The sequence below is a fragment of the Anabrus simplex genome, chromosome 2 (assembly GCF_040414725.1).
Source record: "Anabrus simplex isolate iqAnaSimp1 chromosome 2, ASM4041472v1, whole genome shotgun sequence".
NCBI classification, from domain to species: domain Eukaryota; kingdom Metazoa; phylum Arthropoda; class Insecta; order Orthoptera; family Tettigoniidae; genus Anabrus; species Anabrus simplex.
In genome coordinates, this window is record NC_090266.1 from 271,463,099 (window position 1) to 271,484,863 (window position 21,765).

Sequence of the window (21,765 nt, forward strand, 5' to 3'; positions counted from 1 at the left end):
ATAAAAACTAAAGTTGTTACAGACATGAAAATTGGTATTTGGATCTCCTTTAAAAACAAAGACCAGCGCGTTTTGGAGGGGAAATCCTCTTGGGGGTGGGAGTGAAAAGGAGGTTAATTACTTTTATGAGGACACAAATCTCAAAAACTGAAGATGCTAGAGTCGTGATAAGTGGTATTTAGAAGATCCTTTACTTTTAAAGAAACAAGTATTTGTTGCTGGAAAATTCGCTTGGGGTGGTAGATTGTGAAAAGAGCGAAAAAGTGAATTATTTTTATGGGGATACTTACATCTCAAAACTGAAGGTAACAGGCGTTAACATAGTATTTGGAATCTCCTTTAAACATTGTACCGGGAGGTACACCCTAACGCCGCGCATTTAAATCTAGCGCCTAAATGAACTCCTCTACTGGAGAAATCGTTAAATAGAAACTAGACCAACTTATAAATTTACTCAGAAGATGTCACCGCAGAAATTTGATATAATTTTGTTATTGTGAAGTTTCATGAACTGACTGTATTTCTGCTTGTTTTGTTTGTCATTCATCAGGAAATTTGGACATTCTTCCATAGATGTCACAGCTAAAAACTACGATCATGCACCCTGGTGTGAAGTGAAAGAACTTTTGATTTAAAGAAGCTTTGTATTCGTAAATTTTTTCCTAATTGATGTTCATTTATTTTTGGGTTGGCAATATTTATCTTTTCTTTCCACCAGTTTTGAATCCAGCCAATCCCTAATTTCGGTAATTAATTTTCTACCAATCACAGTCTTCTTCTTCTACTTCTTCTTTGATTTTCAGTGTCATTTTTAAATTCACCAATAAAGTGAGAGGGTGTGGCTAGTTTCATCTTGAATGATCTCGAACTTTCCCCGAGGGTTTATAAACTGCGGATTTTCACGTCTCTTGGCCAATTGATTGTTATCTGAACTAGAGTGTGCGTGCGTGCGTGCGTGCGTGCGTGCGTGCGTGCGTGCGTGCGTGTGTGTGTGTGTGTCAAAGCAGGTGGCGGGCTCTTTCATCAGGCAGCAGTACACCGACAAGGTAATGGCCACATAACATCTTTATTTCTTGCTAGCTCCGCAGTTTAACCTGAGGTAAAGGTCTGAATCATTAACTATGTAACCTTGTTTTCCTAAAAATGTAACTTTCTGCTGGCTAATGTAAAAACTTCATAAATCTTTAACTGTAAATCGGGGATAGAGAGTGATGTACCCTCTCGAGCTCCCCTTCATCTTGGTTTGAGGTGACTATGTTTGTAACTGGCTTTCTTCCTTTCCGTAATGCATTAATTTATCCTTATATGAGTCACCTCAGTAGTTTGGGAATAGCCCCTGTATCTCCGGCCTAGTGCCCTTTGGGTTTTAAGTGCTCATATCTAGGAGTGCAAGCATTCACCTCCATTCATTTTGTGTTTGGGCCATTTATTTAACCGTTTTTCCTTTCACGTGAAGGCCCAGTAGGTTGGGTATTAAATACCCCTGTATAATCATTTTCCTATTGTAAGTTGTGCCTTCAGAGGCCAGAATTTGTAAGTTGATGTTGCCTTGAGTAGGCTTGGAAAACTGAGAGCCTGTTAGCTCTTTTTCAAAGTTTTTGTAAGATTAATGAATGCCTCTTGAAGGCTAGGTGTTGTAATTTCGGGGAGCAAGTGCTCTGTGAATTAGGGGATTTCTGCCCTTTAAACAAATTGGTGGTCATCTGTAAATTTGAGCTGGGAGCTCAAAAATTGTAAAACTAGGGGCTTGAAGCTCAAGAGTGTTAAAGTTCTGAAATCTTGGATTTTCTAAGTCTTGTTTCCAAATTGCTATTTTGTACCTGAAATGTCATTGTTATCTCACTAAGTGAAAATTTGTTAAGTTGTTTTTCAAAAATATAACCTTCAGTTTACGTTTTAAATTCAATTCTTGACATTGTAGTTAGACCCATTCACCCCGGCACCTTCTTTCACCTCTACATTCCACGGGTAACCCCGTAACAAACATAAAGAAACATGCCTTCTTTTTTTTGGGTGGGGGGTGGAATCACCTTAACGGCGGCGGGGTGAAAAAGAGTTGAGACCAATTGATTTTACTGTTCATAATGTACTTAATAGGAGCCTTCGTGACTCAGGCGGCAGCGCACCGGCCTCTTACCGCTGTGTTCCATGGTTCAAATCCCGGTCTCTCCATGTGAGATTTGTGCTGGACAAAGTGGAGGCGGGTCAGGTATTTCTCTGGGTACTCAGGTTTTCCCTGTCATCATTCATTCCAGCAACACTCTTCAATATAATTTAATTTGTCATTTATTAATCATTGACCCAGAGGAGTGCAACAGGCTTCGGCAGCCGGCATGATTCCTATCCTTGCCGCTACATGGGGCTTCATTCATTCATTCAATTTCTGACCCGGTCAAATGACTGGAAACAGACTGTGGATTTTCACTGTACTTAATCTGATCATAAAACGATCATATTTAATCTTTCCTGGGTTCGTTTCCAAGAGCCACCTTTTCCTTTGAAGAACGTACTTAGATTACAGTAGATTCTCTTGGTATATAAATAAAAATTTAAACACATTTGAAATAAACTATAGGAATGATATTGACAGTGCAATTGTTCACCTCTGTAATAATGTCAATAATGCATGGAGGTATATCATTCGTATCGCCAGAAATGCCGCGTACTTGCCTACGCGCGACGATAGTGCTGGTCACATAGTCAGCAATGACAATGGCAGCAGATGTAATTTACCGCCAAGTAGTGGTCTTGCATCTTACTGTGGGGTCCTGAACATCTATAATAATAACAATAATGTTCTGGACCATCGTCAAAATGTGCGGAGCGCGTTGGAAACGGGTCCTGACCGGGTAATGACTACGAATACAGTCCGCACGCGGGTTCAGTACCGCCAAGGCACCCAAGACGATACCACGCCAGATCTCCTCAAGGATTTGATCCATATTAAAAATGCTTATAGGAAAAGACGGCAAAGATTTAGGGACCCAATTGACCGGGTGGAATACCTGGACCTAGCCCGGGAAGTACGAAATCGATTGGTGGAAAGAAAGATTGAAAAATGGGAAGAACTTTGCCGTAATCTCTCAGATAATGAGTCAGATCGCGAATTTTAACGGATTCTCTCAGAAAACGAGTCAGATCGTGAATTTCGGAGAATTATATATAAAACGTTAAGCATTCAATTATAAATTTCAGTATAATACCATAGCAAAGCACAGGTATCTTGCTAGTATGTGTATATTTGTCCTCCAATATTTTCTCAACAGTTCAAAAGGAACTTCCGTTTTAGATACGGACAGCAATAATGGACATTGATTCCATACGAAACGTTATGGTAGGCTTGTCGTATTTAAAATTATATTTCATTTTTTAGCATTGAAGACAACAAAAGCTTCTGCAAGAAGTGAGTCATTTTGTGTAAATGTTTTTATATTATATCTTTTGCCTTTCTCAAATATGTCCTTAAAAGGCATTGGGTTCTTCCATTTTTTTCAGTTTCTGATTTTTGAGTTTTGTAATGTACCACTTGATTTTATGGCTGATGACGTCTCAAATAGAGACAAAACGTCCCTATTTATATTTAATATGCTGTTTAATTAAATAGTTCACTTGTAAAGTGATGTGTGTTTCTTAGTTTTAAATGTATCAATACGGATCTATACAATGAAGTTCGTAAATTGTACTAATGGTATTCCGTACAGTACAGAATTCTTACAAGAACCGATTTAATAAATATGGGTTTCTGACCCTAACTTGGTGGATTCAGTCTCAGCTCAAATATGGCTACCTCCCGCTGGTTGATTTATTGGCTTGTAAGAGAACTCCTGCAGCTCAGAAGTCTGGCACATCAGTGTTTCTGAAATCCATAAATGTAGTTAGTGGGGCATAAAACCAATTAAAAAATTCAAAGTTCATTTGGGCCTCCTGTGGACCACAGTGCTTGTGTTTTAGCTGTGTTGTTGTCGTTATTTGCCGCCTCTAGTTTTCTTGGTGGTAGGTTTGGTGGCTGCTTTCTTGTTGGTACCTTGAAATTTCCTGTTGGCCCAGTAATCCTTCATTTTCTTGCTGAACTCTATCTTGAGTTCCTTGGACCTTTTCCTGGTCTCATTGTGGTTAGCTTCTGTAATTGTTTAAAGGAGGAGGTGTCCACCTTTTCAGTACATTACATTAAATGTTCAGAAATAATATAGGCCTATTACAAAATGTTTTAACATTTCAGTTCATGTTTTGTCCCCCTAGTTAGGGACATCTTCAGCTGATGAAGATACAAGAGATCCAACATTCAACGACATAAGTTAAAATTGGCCATAAGAAGTATAAAACAAGTTATGCACAATAATAGGAACAGTGTAGGGCTTTTCTAGTCCCTTTTTATTTGTAAATCCGACTGTATAAAGTAACTAGTATTATAAAATGATTGGCAACATTCATTAAAATATGGCCTAGACGAAAAGTCTGAAGAAAACACATTAAAAGTAGTCTTGAGGTCTTCTGATACGAAGCGTCATTTAAGCGTAGTCCTAATGATTTCTTTGGCAGATAAATATTACATTAAATTTAAAGTTAGTGTACATAGGGGAACTCCTTTTTCTAAAAACGAGGATACAAGTTTGTCTCATAAAGCATCGAATTGGTAATGAATGGAAATGGTGTATAAAATAACTGATGATGCTTGTTTTTTAAAGGGTCCTAACATCTAAGGTCATCGGCCCCTATAAAATAACTTGAAGATCAAGCCAAGTCAAATGGATGCTTATAGAAGGAGTCTAGAAAGAAAAAGAGAAAAGAAAACTGAGGAATTGGAACAAGATTTGTGGATGGGAAGGAATAGAGAAATAAATAAATATAAGAAGCACTTACTCCCTTGCAGGCCCCGCTGCACATGTTTGTGTGTTGGTGTGGCTGAGTGAAAGCTGTTGACTGCTAGGATGGAATAGCGAGCAGCTGTTAGGAGAGAGGAGGGGAATGTAATGGGTGGGGCTGAGTTGCGGAAAGGAGGAGACTGTTGGGTTCGTTTATGGAATAAATTTCATTATAAAGTAGTCAGCATGTACCTCAACAATTAATAGATTTCACCTGTACAATACTGTGCTAATTTCATTTTTAAAATTATGTAGGTTTAATATTCACACTTTTATAATGATTCTCTTGCAGGATTGTTAGACAATGACATTCTATGTCACTTTCATTTGATTAAATGTCAATTTGAATGCAACTGCACTGAATTATCTTTAAATATCAAGTTACATGGATTCTGTGACCAACTGTAGTCTCATTCTGGAACTTAAATCCACAAGACCATTACTCCAAGTGTTAAATGTTTGAACTTTTTAAATGTGTGTATATATGTGTATTTTGTTTTTGTATTTTCTAATCTTAACTTATGCGATTGCACCCCATTTGATTTTAATGATACTGTGTCCTAATAATTTTTGGTGAATAGATGAGGATGGCTGCAGTGGACAGTCGGAACTAGTACTATTCAGTGACATAAACTATACGTATTGATTAGGTGGAAGAATAAATTAGAATTTGCAAAAAAAAAGTAAGTGTTGGGTTCATTGCGCTCTTTTTGTTTCATTAAATAAGAGGACAAATTTGATTAATTCTTCGAAAAGGATATTATATTGGTATTTATCATTTATCTCATCAAGGTTGAAATTGGGATTAAACCTTTTGTCCAAACAGATGAAAATGTTCTCATACACGTTCATCAGAATGCCCTTATTTGCTGCACATAAAATAGTGAGGTCCTGATGTATTGTAGGAAAAGTGTGGTTAAAATCAGTCAAACGAGAGCTCATTGCTTAAAATTTATTATGTCTTCTGGCATTCACATGTTCTTGGTAGCAGATTAAAAGGCTTCTTTCTGCCTGTCTTACGTATGAAACTTCACATTGTGTGCATTTGAGCTTGTATATTCCTGAATCAAAAAATATTTTATTATTACTGATGATGCTGTGATGATTATAGAATAATTGACTGTTGGTGTTGTTGGTTTTAAAAGAATTTTGAAGTTCTGTTTCTTGTAAAGACTAGTAATTTGGAAAATGTTGTTGGTGTAAGTGAAAGTAACAAAATCATTGTTTTCCTTTGTATCCCTAATGAGTGTAGAAATAGGTTTGCTATTGACTTTGTTGATAATTTTAATTACATGATCTTTAGGATATCCATTACCAAGTGCAATTTCATGGATGGTCTTAATTTCTCCTTTGAAGTCTTCATGTGACTGGGGAATATTTTTAGTTTTGTTGATCAAACTGATAAAAGGTGCTCTCTTATGGTTTCGGGGATGAAGAGAGTCTTGTCTGATGGTATTAATAGTTAGAGTGGGTATTCTGAAAATATTTGAAAGGGAAATTGTTTCTCATCCCTGTGATGTGGAAAAAATGAAGTGAGTTGTTAGTCTTAATTTAGTGGTCTAGGGTGGTAATTTGATCTGAAAGTACAGAGCTACTCGTAATTCGTTGATAAGTTATAGCAAAAATATCATCTACATACCTGACTCATAGCAGGTGTTGTTAAGAATTTTAGACTTCTCTAAGTTATCTACATAAATTTCTGTCAAGATCCCCGAGGCCAGAGCTCCCATCGGAAGACCCATTTGTTAATAAATATTGTCATTAAATGAGAAAAATTTGTTGGGAAGTGCAAAGACTGAAATGTTCATGAAATTGTCTATTTCAAATGTACTGAGTTTGCTGTATTTAGGAAGATTATCACTAATAATGTTAATAGTATCCTTAACTGGAATGTTTGGATACATATTGGGAATGTCAAAAGAATGAATCGTATGTGAAAGTTGTAGTTTAAAATCTTTACATTATTACAAAATTCAGTTGAGTTCTTCACCCAAGATTTGCTGCTAAAATTAAGCATCTGTAAGGGATGTTAGGATGTGTCTGGTTTCAATACTTAAGAGGTAGTTACTCCTGTTAGTTATTGTGCCTTGATTAATATGTTCTACAAGATCCACAGGGATCCAGTGGCTTCACCATTGTTGGTTACTTTGAAGATCTTACTTGACAGCCTGTGGGGGGGGGGGGGTCCATACTGTACAGGTGTCCATAGAAAGTCACCCTTCTTCTTTTGATGGCTTCTGTGAAGTTTCTTTGGTGTTGGCAGAATTCATTGCCTTCAATCTGGTAGGATCCTTGATCCTACTATCTTTTTCAGGAACTTCCTTTCTTGTACTTCGAATGCTCTTAGTGGAGTCTTCTTGGTTAGAGATAGACACTCTGTTGCGTAGAGGACTGACAGCCTGACTACTGCATTATAGCGTCATAGTTTGACATTCAGTAATAGATGTTTTGAGGTTTACAGTTTTCTGCAGGCATGGTATGCCTTGTCTAGTTTGATTCTCCTCTGTTCAACAGCTACTGTTTCACTGGGGTCTTCTGAAATCCATTCTTCAAGGTACTTGACAGTTTTGGCTCTCTTGATATGTTTGGTATCACCAACTCTCATCATTCTAGGTGTGTCTTTGATATTGTTAATGAACTTTGTCTTTCCATATTTGATTAAGAAACCCATTTTAGCCACGATTGAGTTTAGTGTTTGGAGTTACATAGTAGCCTATTGCATGTTGTTCGTTAGTAAGGGCAGGTCATCAACAAAGCCCAAGCATGGAATCCTTAGGTTGTCTGCGTTGATCCCCATCCTTAATCCCATCTTCACTGGTAGGGTTATGGTCCATTCCCTGATGATCTTTTCCAAGACAGTTGAATAGTGTGTATGAAATACTCCCTGCTTGCCTCACCCCCCATTTGATTTTGTTGAGTCCTTTTGAAGAGAGTGGTTCAATCCATGGAGTCGTATGCCCTCTGGAAGTCAAAGAAGGTAACTACCCACTGTCTGGCTCATTTGTTGTTTTATAGGAGGATGGTCTTGAGGTTTTGTACGTGTTTGGTACAAGACCTCAATGCTTGGTACCCTGCTTGGTATTCCTCCAAACTCATTGTCCAGCTATCATGTTATATGCCCATCTAGGATCTTGAAAGGAAAACAGACCTTATTAGTGACTACAAGGGGTAATATTCTCTGTAGTTGCTGTGGTCTATTTTGTTTCCTTTTTTGTGGATCGGTTAGATAACGGCTGACGTCCAGTCATCTCGGAACCTCTCCAGGATGACTTTTTGTATGTGCCTGAAGGTGTGTCCTGTGGCTTGTTTCAGCATTTCTGTTACTATCCAGTCTTCCCCAGAGGTTTTTTTGCTTTTGAGGAGTCTTATGATCTCTGTAACTTCCTCATATGTGGGAGGAGGGATGTGCTCAGTATTAGGATTATTAGGTTCTAAAACTGGGAGACATTGAGCAGGTTTGTGGTATTTAGAAATGCTTGAAAGTAGTTAGCGAGAATCTTGGTGAGTTCATTTTTGCTGAGGCACAGTGATCTGTCTGTTCTCCAGAGATGTAAGGTAGGGGGCGCGAACAGTGACATTAGTTGTTTGAAGCCATTGTATATAAGTCTCTAGATTTGTTTCTTTCAAAGTCCTCCTGTGCTTTCTTGATCAGTTCTTTGTTGTGCCTCCTTTTTGCCCTTCTTATGTTGCTGGTCATGCTCTTCCTCTATGTAAAAATGGCTTGTAGATTGGCTTCGGTCTTATTTTGGTTCCATTTGATCCATGCTAGTCATCTGGCCTCTATAGCCTCATCTCATTCTCTGGAGCACCATAGGTGTTTGTTCTCCTAAGGTCTATAGGGGACCGTCTCCTGATTCACTGCTAAGGGGGTCCTGCGTTGCAGTGGTGCTAATCTTATCATCATTGTTGTCGTCCCAACATTTTCATCTCCATATTTGACCTGATTCACATTGTATAGGTCATGTATAAAAATGCTTTTTCATTTTGCTTAACAAATTGCACAGTCATGACTTTTTAAGAGGTGTTCATTTCTTTTAAAATTAGTGTTTTGTGAGTCAAATTAACCCATCCCTAAAGCAGATTTTACTTTTTTTTTTTTTTTTTTTTTTTTTTTGTATCTTTAGTTTAGTAAACAAAAATGAAGAGTATTGTTAAATTATAATATTTGAACAAATTTTCTTAACATGAAACAAGGTACACCAAGCTAGTTGGTTGCAGTGTTAGGGTTCTGTAACTGTTAGCTTGGATTCAGCGGATGGTTGGTTCGAACTCTTGACAGACAAAAGGTCATACTGGGGTTGTATGTTAATTAAGGCCATGATCAATTATTTCCTAGTCCTGGCTTTGTTATATTCCATCCTTGCCATAAGACCTGTCTGAGGTGGTATGATGTAAAACCAAGAGGGGGAAAAAGAAAACACGCAAGGAATAAAATAATAATTGTTTTTCCCTTGCAGGCAATGTCACATATTGCTCCTACACTTCAGCAATTTTCATCACGAATTCGTGTGGAAGTTCTTGTGCTTTGCATTGAAATAGAAGTGATCAAGACATTGGCCATCAATCTCGATTTAAATTCTGATATTCAGGATTTTCAGAAGAGCGTGGTTCTTGTCACAGAAAAGTAAGTTTTATTCAAGAAGTATTCTGTCTACTCTTATTTTCTTACCCTAATTTTTTAAATGTAGAAATGTAAATATGTAAGTTACTGTATATTTTTAATATATATATCCATTATTGATTATTTTCACCAGGTTGGTTAATCCTGTCTGTATTGACTTATATTCAAGTTTCTATAGAACAATACTTTACATATTTTCTTATACCTAATTCCCGTACATGTTTCGAGAGCCAGTTACCCTCTTCTTCAGCAGTGCCAAAAGATCAATAATCTTTTGACTTGGTACATTGTTACAAATATACTTATCAGCCATCATTGGTTAATTTTGCTGGAACGGGGGCTGGGTGTATGTGTTGTCTTCATCATCATTTCTTCCTCATCACGACGCGCAGGTCGCCTACGGGAGTCAATTCAAAAGACCTGCACCCGGCGAGCCGAACATGTCCTCGGACACTCCCGGCACTAAAAGCCATACGCCATTTCGTTTCACAGAACTTTCAAGTAATTTGGATATCCCTGCAGTTATACTATTGTAACAAAGTATATACTTATTGCATAGATATGAATGTAAAGTGTGATAAACATTTTTGACATATTTATCGAGCAACTGATAATTTTTTAATTTTTTTTGTCTCAGGAGGAAAGAATTATAAGTGTAATGATATAAAGAACTCTTAAAATGCTGAACTGCTTTGGCCGAAAGTAGCTAATAGGAGAAATTGGACATTTCACAAATTCATTTCTCTGGACCAACTTTGCTGTTGTAATGAAGGAGTTTATATGATCCTGTGGACTCGATAGGAACTGTTAGATAACATTGTCTTCAGTCATGAGTATTGTTACAGTTTTACATATCTCTGTCAGGTAGTTGTGAAATTAAAAAAAAACTATTTTGTTCAGTGTTTCAGCTTGCCTTAGATATCATTTTCATGAATTTACAGAATATATATTTTTTTTTCCCCAGGCATTCTCACCATAAGAAGTATATAAAAAGGATCTGTGATGAAGTTATGGAATTGAAAAGTGAAAAAAATAGTCCTGTCATATTTCTGTACAGTATAATTGACAATGGATTTAAACTTCTAATGTAATGAGGTAAGAAGGAATAAAAGAAAGAGAGAGAGAGAGAGAGAGAGAGAGAGAGAGAGAGAGAGAGAGAGAGAGAGAAAGAGAGAGAGTGTTGGTTTGTGCATCATACCCATTTTCCAAGTAATTACCGGTATCAGAAATTTTTCAAATTTTTTGATATCATGGCTGTACTGTATCAGTATTGACTTAGGACGGAAGTTAAGTCCTGCTTGTATTATTTGAAACGTGTTGATTTTAAGTTGCGTGTGCTGCACATGTCAGGTAAAAAATTAAGTACTGTAGAGACACTGATGGTATTTGGAAGTGATTGTGTGAGGATCATGTGGACAAGAATGAATTACCAAATAATGTTTTATTGCCAAACTGAGTTCTTAAAGCATAATCTAACCCCAAAATATGTAATAAGAATGCTGTGCATTGATCTGGAAAATGCTGGAGAAGAAGGTAGGCAACTAGAGTAGAGGTTAGGAAAGTCAGATACTAATATCAAGTTTGTTGTAGACAGGCCTCCATTTACAAAAGTTTACTAAGTTATAGAAGATAAAACCAAACATGATAATTATAGACCAGATAGGCTTACTTGCACAATTTACAAAATTAGGTAAGGGATTCTACTGAACTACATTCTAGAAGTATGGAGGAAGGACTAATGTTACAAAAAGCATTTTGGGTTCTGAAAGGGTTCAAGTACAATCAGTGAGATTCAGCAAGAAGTAGCAAAAGTCCTTGGAATGGGTGAACAGTTGGATTGCATGATAATCTATCTGTTGTGGCTCATGTCTGTTAAAACAAATGTACCAGGAGTAAGTCCAGATAGAAGATCAGCAAAATGGGTGAATTTCTTTTAGTTTGCAGGAAACTGTGTAAACGGTGGGGGATGGGGGAGTTTTCAATGCATATATCTTTAGGCCACTTTTGTTTTTTGTTTGTCGCTGATCTAGAGGGTGCCTGAGGGATATATTTTAATCAATGTCTGTTAGTCGATAAAACAAGAACCACTAGATATTATTGGTTAATTCCTTTTCTTTTTAATTCCATTTTATATACCTTCAGCTAATTTTCTACATAATATCCATATTTATTCAAACGTTAGTCATAGCTTTGGACAAGTTTTGTAAATCCTTGCTGTAGAAGTCTCCTCTTGCAAGGAAAACCATTTCTCTAAATCATGCAGAAAGAGATGGTAGTCAGTGGGTGCTGTTCAAATGCAAGCTCTCATACAATCTTTTGGCCTGCAGCAGTTCGGCCACCCTCCATACAGCCGCATCGAGCTCGATAACTGCAGTTGCTTAAGTGTGGCCAGTATCCAGTATTCGGAAGATCGTGGGTTCAAACCCCACTGTCGGCAGCCCTGAAGATGGTTTTCCGTGGTTACCCATTTTCACACCAGACAAATGTTGGGGCTGTACCTTAATTAAGGCCACGGCCACTTCCTTCCCACTCCTAGTCTCTTCCTGCCTCATCGTCGCCATAAGACCTATTTGTGTCAGTGCGACGTAAAGCAAATAACAAAAAAAAAAAATCCATAGAGTTGCAACCTTGCATCTAACTGTGTTGTGTGGTTGTAAGCTTGCATTTGGGAGATAGGGGATTCAAACCTAACAACCGACAGGCCTGAATATGGTTTTTCATGGTTTTCCAGTTTCACACCAAGCAAATGTCAGAATTAAACCTTAACTAAGGCCACAGCGTCTATTTTCACACTCCTAGTACTTTCCTATCACAGTGTTGCTGAAATCATGTACATGTTACAGAGGTGCCAACTATTACGGATTATCCGTAATTATTACGGATTTCACCTCGCGATTACGGCATTACGTTCAAAGGGGATATTATTACGAAAAAGCGACAATACCACTAAAACAAATTTATACGAGAAAAAAAGGAAAGCAGGAAAAATTAATCCTTTTGAGCATTATTACTCAACCCTCCACTTTTCATCGCTTGTGAGATGGGAACAATACTTCGATCGTCACTTCTTTTGCTACACGTGAGCATTGAAAAGTCATTGTGATTGAAAGAGCTCTTTTCCTTTATAAAACTGTATGTAATATTGAATTTACAGTATTAAGTGTATCTGACAGTCTCTCTCCCACAGAAAGGGTTTTCAGTGTTGATAGGAAAAATCTGAGGAAATTCAGGTCTACATTAGCACATCTGCACTGGAAACTCTTATGGTTCAGAAGGCAAAAATTACACCAGAGGGGGAAGGATACTTCAAGGAAAAAGCTGCTGCTGGGTGCAAAACAAGCTACAAAGAATATTTAATGATGGAACTAACTGGTAATGTGCATTTTTGCTGTGTAATAATTTCAGAATAGACTGCTGAAGGGAAGGGCAAAGGGGATTTTATTATCGAGAAGGTACGTGATACTTTGGATTTGACTCAAAAATTTCTGGGGTGGAGGGGGATTACTGAAAACTCACTTCAAATGTTGGAACCTCTGATGTTAGGACAATGTTGAAGCACTAAGGGCAGAAAAGAAATCTTAGTGAGAGGAACAATGTATACAAAAAAATCATGTGTTGTAGTTCTGGTTCATATGTTAGATTCATTGCAATCTTGCCAAGTGCTGTCATTTTGCCTTGAAAGAGAATTTTAGCATGACACCTTGCTTATTATTCTGAGAGTCTTATACAATATGCATAGGATATTTTATTGTGTCTGCAGTACCAAAGTTTCTTCAAAGAACTTGGGATTAGAATTGGGATATTTGCTCCACATCTTGAAATATAATGTTGTCCAACCATTTTCTTAGTATGTCAGTGATGAAAATACTTTATCTGTGAATACCTATACTCAGTATGGCCACCGTCAGTGCAAGAATTTTTTCCCTGGTTCTCCTCAACAGCCATAGCTACTCTAACTTAGACACCATACTTAGCCACACAACTATTGCCAATGGTAGTGTTACAGATCATTTTAGCTGAACTCAAGGGGACATGCTCCATTATATGACCTGGAAACTGAAGTTTGGTGGTTTGCCATGAGATAATTTGGCATCTGTTTGATATGTGTTGCTTCAGTAAAATATTAGGGTAATATATTCTGATATTTTAAGTACTAGATCATCCATTCTTACTTTAGGGGGGAATCATTGTTGAGTAATCTACAGCCACTACTGTAATACAGGTTATCACTTTCTGTCCACACTGGTATACAGGGATTATTATAAAATATGTCCCTTGCCTTTAAATTGACGAGCTTTCTTATCTGATAGATTAATATAAGTAATGGAAGGAACAAACTAGTAAGTGGCAAGTGTACAGTAAGCTGTGAACTTTGGTAGGAACATATACCAATATAAATGCAATGACAGGTCAGTATGACAAGTGTGAAAAAAAAAGTAGACAAGAAATGATAATATAAAAGAACAGTGTCCACATTGTCATGCACTGCCATCTTTACATACATAGATGAGATTTCTCTTCTTCAAACCTAGTTTTCTTTTTCTCATCCATTTCCTCTCAGCCTCCAGACAAGCTTATTTCTGCTTCCCAGCTTCATCAAGAGAGTGGGCATCAACAGCTGAAATTAATAATTAACTTTTAGAGCGCCAAGGAGTGCGATCATACTCCTCCCAACTCTCGCTAAAATTGACGAGAATACAATTGTGCTCTTGTTGCAGGTGCCTAATTAAACTCTAATTAGTTTTGGCGATGGGAATTGAGGATGATTTTTGTAGAACAAGAAAGGGGAGCAATTTCCATTATTCCCTATAGCTTGACAAGACACTTTATTGTTCTGGAAATTATCAGAGCTACCGGGCGAGTTGGCCGTGCGCGTAGAGGCGCGCGGCTGTGAGCTTGCATCCGGGAGATATGTGGTGGCTGAGGAGAATGGGTGTAAATTGTGAAAGCCGTGCAGACAGTGTTACGAAGAGGGGTGCACAGGACAGCATGTTTTATTGCAGCAAGTGTCCAGGACAGTCAGGCTAGTGTCTTGAGCAATACTTTATGGAATTCCACAAAAGACAGAAGTAACTGGCTGCAAATATGCCATATCTATCTGTACTTGTTGCTGCACACTATTATAGGCTCTAAATTGGCTATGTATGTTGCACAGTGATTGTTCACACAGCAGTGTCCTAATAAAACATTTACTACACACAGTTTTTGTGAGAAATATTCAAAAATGAATTTATCTGTTGTAGAAAAGTAATTGGGTCTACAGACAAAAAAAAATTTATTTCCTTCAATCCATTTCATTACCTGTCAAAACACAGATTCTGTGTCAAATGGTGCCGGAGGCAAAAAAACTCATCGGTAGTGTTGATGTGTCGTGACTCCTGTGCACAAAACATTTATTGAAATACTTCAAATGATAATCTAAAATGCATAAGGACACAGAAATTAACTTCATTAAGCAAACAGAGTATTACTGTATGGCAGGAACAGGTACCAATATCCGAGCGGCCACAAACGTGTTAAAATCTATGACAATTCAGGAAATGTTAAATACATCACCTAATCTATCTTCCTATCGGTCCTCTCACATAAATAGTCTGTTTTCTGAAGAATAAATAAACTGTAATATCCAGAAGTTTCCTTCAGTTTTTTTATTCTTCATACATTCATGTAGCACATTAATTCAAAGTTACTCAACTCAAACTTAATTCAACAATTTCCTGCTTTCCACTATCCTGACTTGGGGGACGGGACCTCTCAACATTTTCTTGACTAACTTTCTTGACATTCATCAGGGAGATCAGCACATAAACTTCCTGTCATAGAAAGTGGGCATCCCCTGAAAGATATGGTTGCCTGCAACATGTACAAGTGGGAAGATATGGCATGCAACATGGCCTTGTTGAGTCACATTCTATTTTATTGTCCTTATATGACCATAGGACACAGCCTGTTACATATCTCAGCCCGGGATATTATAGTGCATTGGCCACATTAGTCGTAATGTTGTAATGAATGCATTATACTTCGTCCTGCGGTCGTGCAGTAGTTTTGTGAAGTGCCTTTGAATGTGCAGGCTCTGTCAGCCAAGGCGGTAGACGTGCATGCTAAATTGTGAGATCTGCCATTTGCCTCTGATGTCAAGAGTGAGTTTTAGTACGGTAAAATATTTTTATTTCTACTCTGACATGTGGTGAGTCATGTAACTTCCTTTGTTTTATCATACCATTACTGACAGTGAGTGGGCTTATTTGTGACCATGAAAAGGGCCGTTGGTGGTCCTCTCAGTAAAAGGAACTATATCGTCATAGTACATTACCTCGCCAAAGTGTGTGGCCATCGAATCGATTAGGGCAGAGGCATACTTATTGTCGTCACTTCCTACCTTGGCATGGGATTGGGCCATGTCTCCATCATTACTCCCTTTGTCTCGGACCACACGTTCTTGATGGGATTCATGTCTGCCCCATACAGAGATCAGTCAATAAGCTCGACCTAACCCTGTCTGGCAAACCATTCCTGAACTAATTAGGATGTGTACATTCTCTAAACTGTACACATTATAACCTAGAGCAGACATTGCTCAATTCTGTGCAACATTTCTATCCTGTGAGAGCTCATCCAAGAACAACACACAACAGATACAAGTGTAGAAAACCGATACTCAGCCTTGTATGCTGGATTGTGTCAAGTGTTGAAAGGGCAAAAAACACATACTGGCCCATCGTTTGCTGTGGAAACCGTGCTCTCATTGGAGAATACGACATTCGACCAATCATGTAGCATGCTGTCCTCGGCAAACGTACGGCAGTACACCCACACCATTGCTTGAAAATGTAATTAGTGTGGATATTGATATTGGACTATTTGAATGCAAAGGAGATGCTGAATGTAAAAATGTGGCTTTAGTGAGATGTGAATATTGTTCTCTTCCACTCTGCTTTAACTGCTTCATTGAAATCCCATAGCTGTACTCTGAAGACTAATAGAAGCACTATCCGGTTAGTAGAACAAATGTGTTTTACGTGAGCAGCAGATAAGCTAACAAGCTATGCAGCACATCTGTTATCAAGAGATACAAGACACTTGCAGCATAAATGTTTGAAAGAAACTTGCAGAAACATGTCCAGCAAAACATTCATGTGGAGTCAAGCAACACATCACGAGGTTTGCATTATCTTAAGTATAACACATTTATTTGGAAAACTTACATCTGGACCAGGAATCACACAGCTATAGGCTCGTTTTCCTTACACGTTCACCAAGGACTGAAGCTAGAAAACATTTCATATGCTCTTTTGTCATTTTTAAAGAAGTCAAATGTTGCACTGGAGGTGAAAGCTTTTTTTCTGTCATGCACTCATCTTGGAGAACTTTAATAATGGAGCATGTAAACATTATTCTCACAGTCAGTCTTACAAGGGACACCCTTGACCTTGAATGCTCCAAACCGCACAAAAACATTCTTAAAATATAGATGGCTCATCACAAAAAGAGTGGCCTGTCATAAGTCAGATAATATTTTGCCAGTGCCTTAAGGCATTTGTGAGAAATATTTCAAGATTCAAAGTTCAATATGTGATCAGCATCTTAGGTTTAACAATCATTCTTATTTGGACCTAATACCTTAAACTGGTGTGTGATGTGGTTCGCTATAATGGAATATATATACGATTTTTGCGATTACTGCTCTAAGCTTTTAACACTCAAAGACCGATCACTACTGCCTACTGGCCATGCGTATGTATTGCAAGGCACAAGTACACTTGCAGGACTGCAGGTCTAAAATTCTTTGAGGTTGACGCCAGAGGTACTCCTGAAACCTGTGGTAACTACATTCATGTTCATAAAAACAAGGTCACCTTGAAAGACTAGAGATAGGAAGCTCATATTCAAAGGACATGTGCATTAGTATGTTCTGAAGAAATGATTAGCATTTGAACCATGTCGGCCCTCAGGTTCAAGGTCCACATTGATATCTCGGTGCATCACCATCGACCAGTAAAATGTGCCTGTGGCTCTCGTTGTCGCTATAAACTGAAGGTAATGGATCAGTGTGACTTGAGAAGACATGCAGGATGCCTTGTAAATATACGACAGAACCGTACCATCAGATGAGTGAGTTGACGCATTATTGGCATGAGTGAACATGATGCATCCATCCAGGAAATTGCTGCTCATGTGGTACGAAGTGTGTCGGCAGTACAACGAACGTGTACAGAATGGTTCACAGAAGGCCGTAGAATACGACAAGATGGGTCTGGTCACACCACCCAGACAACCCCACTCTCCCTCCCCCACCCCACACCCCCGCCCAGAAGATCGACACGTCATCCGAATGGCATTGAAGGACAGATCTGCGTCCTTCTCGGCTCTGGTGCAACAGTGGAACAGTGTAACACATCATACGCTATCAGGAGTGACAGTCCTTCGCTCTTTATTACAGTCTGGGTTACCGGCGCGTCATCCACTTCTCTGCCTACGTTTGACTAATGTGCATAAACGTGCTAGCCTACAATGGTGTTCTCGGACGAATCCAGGTTCTGTTTGTTTTAAATTATGGCTGCATTTTGGTTTGCCGCAGACAGCGGGAGAGGCATCACATTGACTGCATTCGCACGAGACATACAGCGCCAACTTAAGGCCTTATGGCGTGGGATGCTATCGGGTATAACACAAATCACAGTTGGTGCGTGTCCAGGGCACTGTGACCAGTCTGACCTATGTGAATGACATCCTGCGACCAGTAGCCATACCCTTTCTGCACGACACCCCAGACGCCATATTTCAGCAGGACAATGCACGACCACATGTTGCTGCATGAACACGTGCCTTCTTGTTATCACAGGATGTCAGACTGTTGCCTTGGCCCGCCTGATCACCGGACTTGTCGCCAATCGAAAATGTGTGGGATATGGTGAAACAATGAAACGACGAGTGACCCGATGAAGAGTGATCAGGGTCAAGGTGTCCCTTGATAGTAAAGTCTACAGTATTCAAATACTTTGCTTACTCATCATCATTTGCAAACTCATCACAGGCATATCATATTTTATTGCCATTTCGCAAGCAAGGCACGGACACCAAGTTCAAGCTCTGATAATTTTTTTTTTTTTTTTTTTTTTGCTAGGGGCTTTACGTCGCACCGACACAGATAGGTCTTATGGCGACGATGGGATAGGAAAGGCCTAGGGGTTGGAAGGAAGCGGCCGTGGCCTTAATTAAGGTACAGCCCCAGCATTTGCCTGGTGTGAAAATGGGAAACCACAGAAAACCATCTTCAGGGCTGCTGACAATGTGGTTCAAACCCACTATCTCCCAGATGCAAGCTCACAGTTTCGTGCCCCTAACCACATGGCTAACTCGCCCGGTATTGTTCATATTTGTACACATGACATACCTGAGATGGTTTTCTGTGGTTTCCCATTTGTAATAGTAATGAAACATGGTTGAAGTCTAATATACAAAAAATATTTGTGTGTTTATGATCAGGCATCATGTAAGCCATTAGGTTTCTCGCAATACAATTTTTGTAAAAGGCTACTGTGCACGCATTCAGGAGTTTCAGGTATGTCGTGTACAAATATGAACAATACCGGGCGAGTTAGCCATGTGGTTAGGGCACGAAACTGTGAGCTTGCATCTGGAAGATAGTGGGTTTGAACCACACTGTCAGCAGCCCTGAAGATGGTTTTCCGTGATTTCCCATTTTCACACCAGGCAAAAGCTGGGGCTGTACCTTAATTAAGGCCTCGGCCAATTCCTTCCCACTCCTAGCTATTTCCTTTCCCATCATCGCCATAAGACATGTCTGTGTCAGTGAGAGGTAATGCAAATTGTAAATTGAAAATAAATTTGAACAAAACTTACCACAGTCTATAAATACTGTATTTTAAAGGAGGACAAAAGCTTGATGGCTGGCAAATGCATAGAAATGTATGCCAAGGACTTGAGACCACTTTTCATTTGGAGCAGGCATTGATTAAAATGGATAAAAAATATTGCTCAGTGGATGTGAAAGATGATATACCCTCTTGAATAACAGTAGCTAGGGAAGTACAAGCATTCGCAGATAAGTGCGTAGTAAACTGCTTTCCGATATAGTGCATGGTATTCAGTTTGGTAACCGTGCAAATATCACTAATCTTCTTCTTCTGCTGCTGCTGCTGCTGCTGCTGCTGCTGCTGCTGCTGCGTTTCCCACACCCTGGTGGCGTCGCAGGTTACTGTACACATGTGAACCTGGACCAGCCATTACGTCCTGATGTCCTTCATAATGCCAATCCTATATAAAAGGATGTGTTTACTATTGCGTGTTGCTGATTTGTTTGGTAGTGAAATGTGTTGTGTATATATGAAGAGAAGGCTAGGCATATTGGGACAAACTCAAATACCGTTCCCCGAGACAAAGTAATGAACCATATGCAATTAAAATCCCCGGCCCTGCTGGAAATTGAACCCAGGTTCCTCTGAAACAAAGGCCTCGATTCTGACCATTCCGTCAAGGAATCGGACGCAAGTTTAACTAATCTGTCGATAAATTATATCTACTGTACACAAATGGTGAGTGGTACTTGGATAAATTTATACTGCATTAATGTGTTCTGCATTTCAGGACTGTTCAAAAATTCATGAAAATAATCACAATGACTTGGAGGATTGTTCGAAAAGTGTAGCATGTCTGTGGAACACATTTGCAATACAGTATTACATTTTTTCCAGACCGAGAAAGCAATATCATTAAAGCCCTCAGTATGTACAAAGGTCTGCTATCCATGGCTCATATTAATACGGTTTTGAAGCATGTTCAGAGCGAAACCTGTTTGAAAGAAAATGTTCCTCATGTATTAGATATTATACATTCAGTAAAATCTCTGGTTGTATAGTTTAAAAGAAGATGCTTATGAGTGATGTTAAATTCATCATTAGAAAAGTATGGTACCACTCACTACCGAGTGATTTGGCTGTGCGGTTAGGGATGCGCAGCTGGGAGCTTGCATTCGAGAGATAGTGGGTTTGAACCCCACTGTCTGCATCCTTGAAGATGGTTTCCATGGTTTCCCATTTTCACACCAGTCAAATGCTGGGGCTGTACCTTAATTACAGCCACGGTCACTTCCTTCCCACTCCTAGCCCTTTCCTATCCCATTGTTGCCATAAAACCCACTTATGTTGGTACAACATAAAGCAAAAAAAATACCACTCAGTGGAACTACTATTTTGACATACTGCAGTCAGTTCAGCTTCCCCCCCCAAGATGCCATGAAAACTTTTTTTTTTTAGAATATGAGGGGCCCATCTGATAAAATGTTAGATTATGATGAGGACATTAATGACCATTTCTTAAGATGTTCAAAGGAGCTTTAATTTATTGATCTTAGATAGATAGATAGATAGATAGATAGATAGATAGATGATTTATTTTACCTGACAAAGTTACGGACACTTGAGGGAGAAGAGGAGCCGACCTTAATGTTAACGTTTTGCAGTACAATGGGAAGAAGAAAGAACGAAAGCTAAGTTGCCTGTTGCTTGACCTGGACAGGAGTGCAGCAGCCTGCCTGTACTATTATGTTTACCTACAACCAGCTTGCCTGCCTGCTCTTCAAGCAAGCATGAGCAAGTTGAAAACAGAATCTGTACACCTCTGGGCTAGACAACTGTAAGAGTAACTCGTCCAATTTGTCCAATTATTTGATGACTTGGGAACTGCATCAACTGATAAGCCTTCACTGATGGGCATTCACGTACACAAGGGTCAATGGTGGCAACATTAGAGTGAAACTCTAATAAATTTTAACACGATTGAAAGGTTATATACTTACCCATGCTTCACAAGGAGATGCTGGAATTGCCTGCCTTCTTTTTCCACACATTTCTGGAGTCTGCATTTTATGCCTTAATTTTCTCTGAGAAATTAAGTTTTTTATTGGCAGGTACTACCTTTCTGTTCTGAAATTTGCAGATTTGTCTAGTAAACTTTATCATTAAAAGATAAAGTTAAACACTATAAGTTTCCAAGAGGGGTTAAATTTGGGTATTGTGCAAGCCATTTATTTTTAAGCCATTTTTATTTTCAAAAACAGAATGGTATAAGTGTTAATTTTTCCATCATACACTTAATTCAGAATACATCTACAAAATCTAATCTTACATAGAGGTCTATCCAGTTTAATTTTATTTATGTTCTTCTTCTTGTTCTATCAAAGATTGGCAAGCTAATCTAAACTAAGTGAACTCTGGATATTGTTGTGTGGAAAATATCTTCCACGTTCTTCTGAGACCA

At 38.7% G+C, this 21,765-nt stretch overlaps 1 protein-coding gene across 1 annotated transcript in view; it reads left to right on the forward strand.

Moving 5' to 3' along the window:
• Positions 1-21,765, forward strand: part of Gcn2 (eukaryotic translation initiation factor 2 alpha kinase Gcn2) — a 731,408-nt gene that overhangs the window by 706,482 nt on the left and 3,161 nt on the right. The window contains exons 26-27 of the mRNA XM_067140578.2: positions 9,320-9,486; positions 10,448-10,578. Coding sequence (XP_066996679.1) covers positions 9,320-9,486; positions 10,448-10,574 — 294 coding nt within the window. The 3' untranslated portion in view covers positions 10,575-10,578. The remainder of the gene's footprint in view (positions 1-9,319; positions 9,487-10,447; positions 10,579-21,765) is intronic.